The 9,077-nt window shown below is 41.4% G+C and overlaps 1 protein-coding gene across 2 annotated transcripts in view; it reads left to right on the forward strand.

Moving 5' to 3' along the window:
* Positions 1–9,077, forward strand: part of Pld5 (phospholipase D family member 5) — a 331,193-nt gene that overhangs the window by 180,050 nt on the left and 142,066 nt on the right. For both annotated transcript variants that reach the window (XM_026780019.1, XM_026780020.1), the window contains one exon: positions 5,038–5,206. In XM_026780019.1, coding sequence (XP_026635820.1) covers positions 5,038–5,206 — 169 coding nt within the window. The remainder of the gene's footprint in view (positions 1–5,037; positions 5,207–9,077) is intronic.

Below are 9,077 nucleotides of genomic sequence, written 5' to 3' on the forward strand. Positions count from 1 at the left end.
ATCTCTTCTTCCTCCCCCACCTCTTCTTCCTCCTCCACTTCTTCTTCCTCCTCCACTTCTTCTTCCTCCCCCACCTCTTCTTCCTCTCCCATCTCTTCTTCCTCCCCCACCTCCTTTTCCTCCCCACCTCTTCTTTCCCCCTTCCACTACTCTTTAAGGATCATTGCATGTGGCATCTTTGATACTTGTGCAGGAGCTACTTTAAGGTATGACAAAGGAGTGGCCATCTGCATTACAGGCTTGACTCGTTCTTCAGAACCTGCATCCTTAAAAGCCCTTATTGGCTAAAGTCCTGTGACATGGTACACTGTGGGTGTGGTGCCAGGATAGTCTAACAAGTGGGGATGCATCTTTACTTCCTGGAACACAGCACCCTCATGCTAGAGATGATATCACAGATTATTAATGTTGTTCAGATGTAAATTATCTGTAGTTGAGTTAAAATTGATGTTTTTAGAGAATTAAAATTTAACATTTCAGTCATAAATAATCCCTTCCTCAGGTCAGAACTAGTACCAGCTTCTTTTTGTTGTTGTTTGTTTTATTATTGTTTATTTGTTTGTTTTTTCCTAAATGGGAGATACAAATGTGACCTGTTTTCATATCTGAAAGCTACAGGTTCAATATCTGTATTACTCTGAGAGTAATCTGAGGTTGCCATGTTGTCAAGACAAACTGCCTTTGGGAAGTTCATGGGACATAGAATTTATTGGTCTATTGTTCTTGAATTTACAGTATCTGTTTTCTCCCCATTGACCATGACAAATAAGGATCCATATCATTATTGTTGTTATATTGTTATTATTGTTGTTATTGTTATTTTGGTTTTTTTGAGATAGATTTGCTCTGTAGTTTTGGAGCATTCCTGCAACTAGCTCTTGTAGACCAGGCTGGCCTCAAACTCACAGAGATCCATCTGCCTCTGACACTTGAGTGCTGGGATTAAAGGCGTGTGCCACCACAGCTTGGCTAAGGCTCCATATTATTACAGGTATAGACTTAGCAACTTCCCAGGAGTCTCAATTGTGAGCAACCCTGATATTGAGAAGGCTGAGGATTTTCCACATGGAAACATTGGAGAAAACGCAGCAGACAGTCACCTCAGAACGCTGTGCTTTCTTGTGAAATGTGACTAGCCACTCAGCACACATGCTCCTTATTCCTGCACTGTGAAGCGTAATGTGCATGACATCATGGTCTCAAAAAATATTTTTAAGTTATTTAATATTTATACATGCATATAATGTCTTTGGATCTAGGTCACCACCCCAATTCCTTTTCTTTCCTTTCCAAATCCTCCCGTATCCCCACACACATTTTCCTTTCAACTTCAACTTCTCTCTCTCTTCCTTCAACATCATCTTCTCCCCCTCTCATCTAATTTGGAACCCACCAAGTCTATTTAGAGTTTTCTGCATGCTCATGGATGTGGGATTGTTTACCAGAGCGTGGGGATGTCTTCTGCATCCCTGAAGAAAAGTGACCTTGTTCTCTCGTCGGCCATCAACTTCCTATGGCTCTCTCAGCTAGTGGTGGAGCTCCAGAGACTTCCCTCATCCTGCTGGGGTTTTGACTGGTCTGATCTGGTGTGGGTCTTGTGAGCACAGTCCCAGTCTTTGTGAGTGCCTGTGTATAACTGCACTGCCATAGCCAATAACTATGTTTTCCTACAGAGATCCACTCCCTCTGCCTCTTCCAATCTCTCTGCCCTTCTTTTGCGGGAAATAGAAAAAAAACCCAGATATAAAAAATGAATAAATAAAATAAAAATTTAGACAGTCTCTTGATATACAGCTCTCTCTGTCCTTGAACTCATAGGTCCACCTGATTCTGCTTCCCAGTGCAGGGATTTAAAGTTATGAAAATTCTTAATACTGTCCAAATAAAAGATTCTGCTAAAATTTCTCTGATTTGTTTCCTGTGTTCATACATGAAGAGAATGCTAAATTATAATCAAAGATTAAGGAAAATAAAAATGTCAAAAATCCAAGTCCATAGATTAGCCATGAATTCTAGCTGAAGATTCAAAGAGAAAAACGCCGTGGTTTCCACAGGAGATGAGGTATCCTGACTCATTTATAGGCCCAGTAGAGGCCGCCTGGCGCCGTAGAGAGAGTGGCTTGGCATGGGGCAGTCTCCAGTGGCACCATCACTCTATCACCTTCGTTCGTGTCTTCAGTTTGATGGGGGAGGCTTTAGCATTTGTTGGGAGGTCTTGAGATGTGTACATTTTTGTCAGGGGGCTGAAACTGCTTATTCTCTAGAGTCATTTATTCCCGCTGTGTCCAGCTTCCACTAGCAGATAACTGGGCTTCACACGCGGTTGGAATTAAATATCTACCTTCAGCCACTGTCTACTGCCTCTGTGCGTTTGGGAGTAGATAACATTTAACCCTCTCTCGCCTACACTTCCCAAACACTCATTTCTCCTGAGCCTGGCTTGGCTTCCTTCCTCAGTGGTCCCCTCTGAATCTTCTCCTCTGTTTCACATCCCACCAACCAGAAAAACAGGCATTTCTTTTACATCAGACTTTAGGGAGATTTTCTCTTCATCTTTTCTACCTTCATAACCATGTCAGGTCCCATTTTACCTCTTTTCCAAGTTCCTTGTTGTCTTTAACTGACTTAACCCCCATCTTTACAGTTTAGATTTTAGTGAAAGAAGTACACTGATTCTTTGGGCACCTTATGAGCAGTATGTACTGGGGATGCAAGCCTGGACCGTGTTCAAGCCTGGAGCGTGTTCCTTGCTTTACACACACACACACACACACACACACACACACACACACACACACACACCATCCAGGAACACAGCCTTGGACATGGGATTGTTTTAGAGTGACGTGCAGGATGACAGGGGAAGAACCATTCACCATGAGGACTAAAGAAAAGGAAATGTCACCCATGTTGTGAAAATAAGAAAGCCTAAAGAGAAATGATTTTTGGGAAATCAGAAGGTTTATTATGGTCACTCAATGGCCGGTATAGGAATTGGGATTTGAGGGGTGCACTTGCTGTGTCAGAGTCCAGAGGGAAGATCAGGGAAGAAGAAACAGTGCAACTGTGGTTAAAAACCTCAGACCAGGTATCTGAGTCCTGTGGCGCTGCCAAGCGGCAGGCAGAGTGGAGAAATGTGTCCATTCTGTTTGTGGGGAGCCTCTAGAAAAGAAGTTGAAATTGGACAGAGCCCTTAAATTTACTCTGCTCTCACACTCTCCTACCTCACTTGCTTCTGGGCTCACCAACTCACAAATGTCCAGATATACCAAACCTTTCCCTTGACCCTGAACATCATCTGGCTTACTCTGTCCAGCCTCAGATTCATGTCAGGTCCAGCCTCCTCCAGTTCCAGATGTCCCTAACCAGAATTAGTTTTCCTCTCTGCCTAAGTTCCAATCATCCATTTTGCCCATGTCTTGTCTTTCACTGCAGTGTGCCTCCTATTGAAGTCAGGGTGTCTGGGACACTAGATCTTAAGTTTCTGGGAGGCAAGAAGAACTTTTAGTCACTTCTGTGTTCCATGTATGACTTGACTGTCCTTCCCTATTGGGAAATCAACAAGCATTAGTGAATTCATAGGTAGAAGTAGAATGATTGCACTTCAACACTGAGTAAGTCTTAGGCCACATACCCAAACCTCAGTCTAGCTCCAATAGTCTAGTTTCATCAATTATACAAGACCATTTTGTTAGCAACGTTCTTTTATTTCTTAATATGGATAAATGAAGTCTCAAAAAGAATAGCAGTTAAAATTTTTACTAAGAAATGATGAATTATGCATTGAGAGATAAAAGTTATCATTTGATAATTATTTATTGAATCTGGTTGTGTGGTAAAGGGGTGCGTGCGTGTGTGTGTGTGTGTGTTTGTGTGTGTGTGTGTGTGTGTGTGTGTGTGTGTGTGTATGTGTGATGCTCAAATCAAACCCATGGCCTCATGCACAACAAGTACATGATCCACCACTGAGCTCCATCCCGGCCCCCAACTGTGCACCTGTCTCTGAATATTCAACCGTGAATAAGACAGATCATTGTTCTGGAAACACTTAACACATGATTTCATGAGGTTGGGGATTTCTCCATTTATAGAAGAATATGCATTTAGTAAACTGGAAACAAATTATTCATCCTTCCATTAAGATGCTGTGTGTCTGCAATTACAATGAAAAAGGGGACTGTGGATTGAAGGAGAGTGGGGCGGGCTATATGAGAGGGTTTGGAGGAAGGAAAGGGAGGGAAAATAGTTATTAAAATGCAATCTCAAAAATAACAGAAACGAGTCTATTTGCCATCTAAATCAGTAGTGGGAAAAGTAGTTTGAATGGCAATGTCAAACACAAGTGCCCACGGTAGCCATGTTCCCATTATATTAAAAATATGAAAGTAGAAAGATTGTTTGGTTGCTGTTGATTGGCATTTGTCTAAGCTGTGGTTATTACCATCATTTTACATATTCTTTATCTCTGACTTCAGTGAAGCCTGAGCCAGGAAGTTTATAACTTTCTTTTTAGTGTTGCTTTTCTCGTTGAGCTTGGAAGCAACCATAGAAGTGTTAAGCCATAATAACTACATTTATTGAATTCCAGTATATATCCATCATTGTATAGGACACTGCAGATATGAAAATTGTAATTCATGCTCTCAAACAGATTCTGGAAGTAATATCTTATTTAAAAATTTGATTTTTCCAGGAGAAACAGTAGGAATATCTTTCTGAAGAAAATACTTTTATAGGAAACCTTGGTGTATTTTCATTTTCAAGGTTAATTTAAAAACAACATCAGTGGCTATACTAGATTTTTCTGAGATATGAGTGAGTGCTAAGGAGAAACAGCATCAATTTTCAAAACACCCCAGGTTAGGGCAGGGAATATGAGAGAGGCCTTTGGTAGACAAACATAAATTGCTAGAAAAAATATAATTGGAAAACTGAAGGAACACTCTTCATGTTTCTCTGTATGCATGTGTGAAGAAAGACCAGTGGCTTCAAATCTAACTAGCTTTTGCTTGTTTGTCTTTCGAAACCTTTTCTAAGAATCGCCCTTGTGGAGAACATTCCTGAAGGCCTTAACTACTCTGAAGATGCCCCGTTTCACCTGCCGCTTTTCCACGGCTGGATGAACTTACTCAACATGGCCAAGAAATCGGTTGACATAGTGTCTTCCCATTGGGACCTTAACCACACCCACCCATCAGCATGTCAGGTAAGCCATATCCTCTATGACTGTGATATTTTATGTGCATTTTACACTTCTTGCTGCCTTTACCCTCCACATGACCAGAGCAGCTCAGCTTTCAAACTCCACCTTCCCCCAGAGATCATGAACAGTTATGTGTTTATACATTTGGACAGATGTTCCATTGCTAACCATGTATCATTCAGTAACTATAAGCACTCCAGTTTTTCTCAGGGCAAAATCATGTTTCATCTTTGTCTACAAGAGGCTCTCTTTACAGTGCTGCCAAACAGCATGGGTTTGAGGATACCACCCACATAACTAGCACCTTTCAACACACAGCCTAGAATTCTGCTACATGTAGTATGTAGGCTTACACATCTACCTGCCTGCTGAGACATGTATTTGGTCAAAGTATGTCACACAACTCTCCTTCAAGGCCTCTGAGTTAACTTTTTTAAATAGTGAAGTCAAACGTCCCAGGCCCATTGTGTATTTTTGACTCTGTCATTTTTGGGTGGATAAGAAAAAAATAATTTCTGAATTAAATAGTCTGGAGTAAAAATGGATCCTTGTAATTTTTAATATCTTTTTATTTATAATTGGTAAAACCATGGTGGTTTGCATTGAGCTCCTATCCATGTATATGACCATTGGACCATATTTAAATGTCCTTTATTTATCATAAATCATGGGTCAATTAGTTTTGTTGCTTAGGATACAAATCATGTTGGCAGAACTTATCATCACTGTATATTGCTGTCCTGAAATCTGTTATTCATCAAATTATACCACTTGACTATTTTAAGTAACGGTTATCAGAAAATAAGTAGAAACAAACCAAAATTACAATGGTCATACTAAAATCTTTGAGTAAATTTATAAATTACGTTGTGTTCACTGTGTTCCCTACTTCAACCACCTAAGCGTGTGTTTTGTGTTTTACTGTTACATTATCAGTCACCCACAATTTAGTGACTAGAAAAACAAAGATAATTTACTTATTTCTGGTTTGGGGTAGGGTTTCACAGCCAGTAATTTCTGTAGTTACTGGGGGATGGATTACCGGGACCAGAGGATCCAGAATGAATGGAATATGGTCAGCATCTCACTGGAGGGATGGAATATGTGGAGAGGCTGGCTCGCTCACTGGTCTCTCTTAGAAGTCTGTAAATGGACTTGAGTTCTCTATATTGTGGTTGGATCCAGAAAAGAAAAAGAAGAGAAGCTCAGAGGCTTGTTAACCTGGAGCCTGGCATTCCAGATTACTGTATCCATCATTCATTGGCTTAAACAAGTCATACAGACACAAGATAAGAGGAGACACATCCAAGAACTGAGTGGACCAGTTGGTTGCCATCTTTGGAAATGATATACCACAGACCACTTTCTGACCACAGCAAGTCATTCTCTTCCACATGCAAAATACAAATTCTTGCATTCCTTGAAATGCAATCGAATTCATGGCGTAAAAGGCTCACTGCCTGGACCTGCATGCGAGCTTCTCTTGCTTTGGAAACACATGGGCTTAAAAGACTGTTCATATGCCCTCGTGACACTCCAACATGCTGTGTTAAGGCAGAAATGAGGTCATCATGAGCACTTATGTTCAAAAGGAAAGGAGAGCACACCCGTCATTAGTCCGTGGTGAGGCCAGATCCAGCATAGCACATAGCTTGAGTTTTACAACCTTAGAAGCAGGAATGTGTTCTAGGATCTAGTTGTGCGTATTTTGTTTGTTCATTTGTGTTTTTTGTTTGTTTGTTTAGAGACAGGGTCTCTCTAGGTATCCCTGGCTGTCCTAGAACTTGCTCTGCAGATCAGACTGGCCTTGAATTCACTGAGGAATTGCTTCCATAAGCCACCACATCTACTCAGTGCTGTGGATTAAACCCAGGGCCTCAAGCATGCTAGGCAAGCACTCTACCAGCTGAGCCACATCTTCTGCCTTCTTTTCTCTCTTTTAAAGAAACTGTCTTTTATTTAATGGAGAATAGCCAAACATGGGAGTTATTTCTAAACTAACAAAGCCTGTGCAAACTGCCCGAGGGGACCATAAACAGCAGGGAGATGAACAGGACGTATAACCCAAAGCACCTATTTACTTATTACAATGCAGCTGTAAGCAAAATATACTGAGGAACTGCAGACAGTGACAGGCACCCAGCTTAGCAGCAGACAGACACAAATAAACATGGTCGTTTTGATCTGTGTCTCCTCTAGATGAGAGGTGAGCTTGAATGATGGCTGTTATTAGCAAAAGTGATGAATATAGGCTTTACAAAAATATTGCTTGGAAATTAAGATTGGTTAAAAATGCATTATATATCTGTCTCCAAAGAGTTATGCGCTCTCTCTCTCTCTCTCTCTCTCTCTCTCTCTCTCTCTCTCTCTCTCTCTCTCTCTCTCTCTCTCTCTCTCTCTCTCTCTCTCTCTCTCTCTCGCTCTCGCTCTGTGTGTGTGTGTGTGTATGTGTGTAAGGGTGCATGTATATATGTGTGCTTGTCTGTGAAAGACCAGAATCAACCTCAGGCATCATTCCTTGGAATCTGTATACCTTGTTTATGAAAACAGGGTCTCTGAATGGGTCACCTCAACAATGAGTAGGCTGGACTGTTGGGCCAGTGAGCCCCAGGGATCTGTTTTTGTCTGCTTCCCCAGCACTGACATTACAACAGGCTCCACCATGCCCAGATTTTCATGTGAGTCCTGGGAGTTGAGCGTAGGCCATCACGTTTAACCAAAAACACCCACAGAGCTGTCTCCAGGCTCCAAAGATGCTGTTTTGATTCCCACTCTAAAACCCCCATTTTGTCCTCCCTACATCTCCCTGGGGTCATTAACCTTTGTGTCTGTTGCCTTCTGTGCTTTGTACTGCATGAAGGCCCAGTTGAGGGCTAGCAGAGCCTACAGTGCCATGGAAACCATCCCTTACAATTAGTGAAAATGCTTGGTCAGGAGAAGAGAATTTCTTTCTTTCTTTCTTTCTTTCTTTCTTTCTTTCTTTCTTTCTTTCTTTCTTTCAGGATGATGATTTTAGCCAATACAATATTAAAATTTACAGGGCATTTTGATTGCTAATTTATGAGATTAAATGGTAGGATTTTATGAAATCAAGATTTTTTGGGGTAGAAACCCAGGCCATGTGACTGCTGGAGGCTGATCAGTAGTTCTATCTAACCCATGCAGTGAGAGTACCAGTTCTTTCTGTCTTCACTGTGAGGCACCAAATGAAATAATTAATGAGCTGAGACAATGGAATGTTGAAGAGATGCATTTATGTGAAATCAATTAGATGCTGGCGTCCCAGAGAGCTCCCAATTGGCATGATTGCCAACTGATGATACATTGAAATTGTTTGATTTTGGAAAATTTGGATTGTTTTTAAATTACACAGGATTTGGTGGAGTTAATGAGGAATAAGAGAGTGCAATGATCCAGAAGGCCGTTTGCAAAGTACAGCTCGATCCTCTCTCTACACATTAAATGGCTAGCAGAGCTCAGAAAGCCTGGAGGATTTGCCTACTTAGCAGCTGTGTGGTGTTGACCAGAATACAGGACTGGCTGGGCCTCCATTTTCTCAGCATCAAAGCCAGGGTGATAACAGATAATATAGATTAAGTTAGAGCCTGTGTGTGTGCTCATTGCTGTCATAAATACCATGATGTGCACTCGTCCATCTGTGCATGCACCAGCGGTCTTGTCCCAGCCAGTTTAATACTGTTAACCAGGAACGAGTTAGAGGCTTCACTCTGGTGGAAACCGGGTGATAACATCAGTGAGGCCCAAGGGAGATGAGGATTAGATAAACTGTCACGGTGTGCCCTGTTCTGACCTTCACTCTGTTTATTTACATTTTTATGCATGTACACACACACACACACACACACACACACAC

The sequence above is a fragment of the Microtus ochrogaster genome, chromosome 6, assembly GCF_000317375.1.
Source record: "Microtus ochrogaster isolate Prairie Vole_2 chromosome 6, MicOch1.0, whole genome shotgun sequence".
In the NCBI taxonomy this organism is placed as follows: Eukaryota; Metazoa; Chordata; class Mammalia; order Rodentia; family Cricetidae; genus Microtus; species Microtus ochrogaster.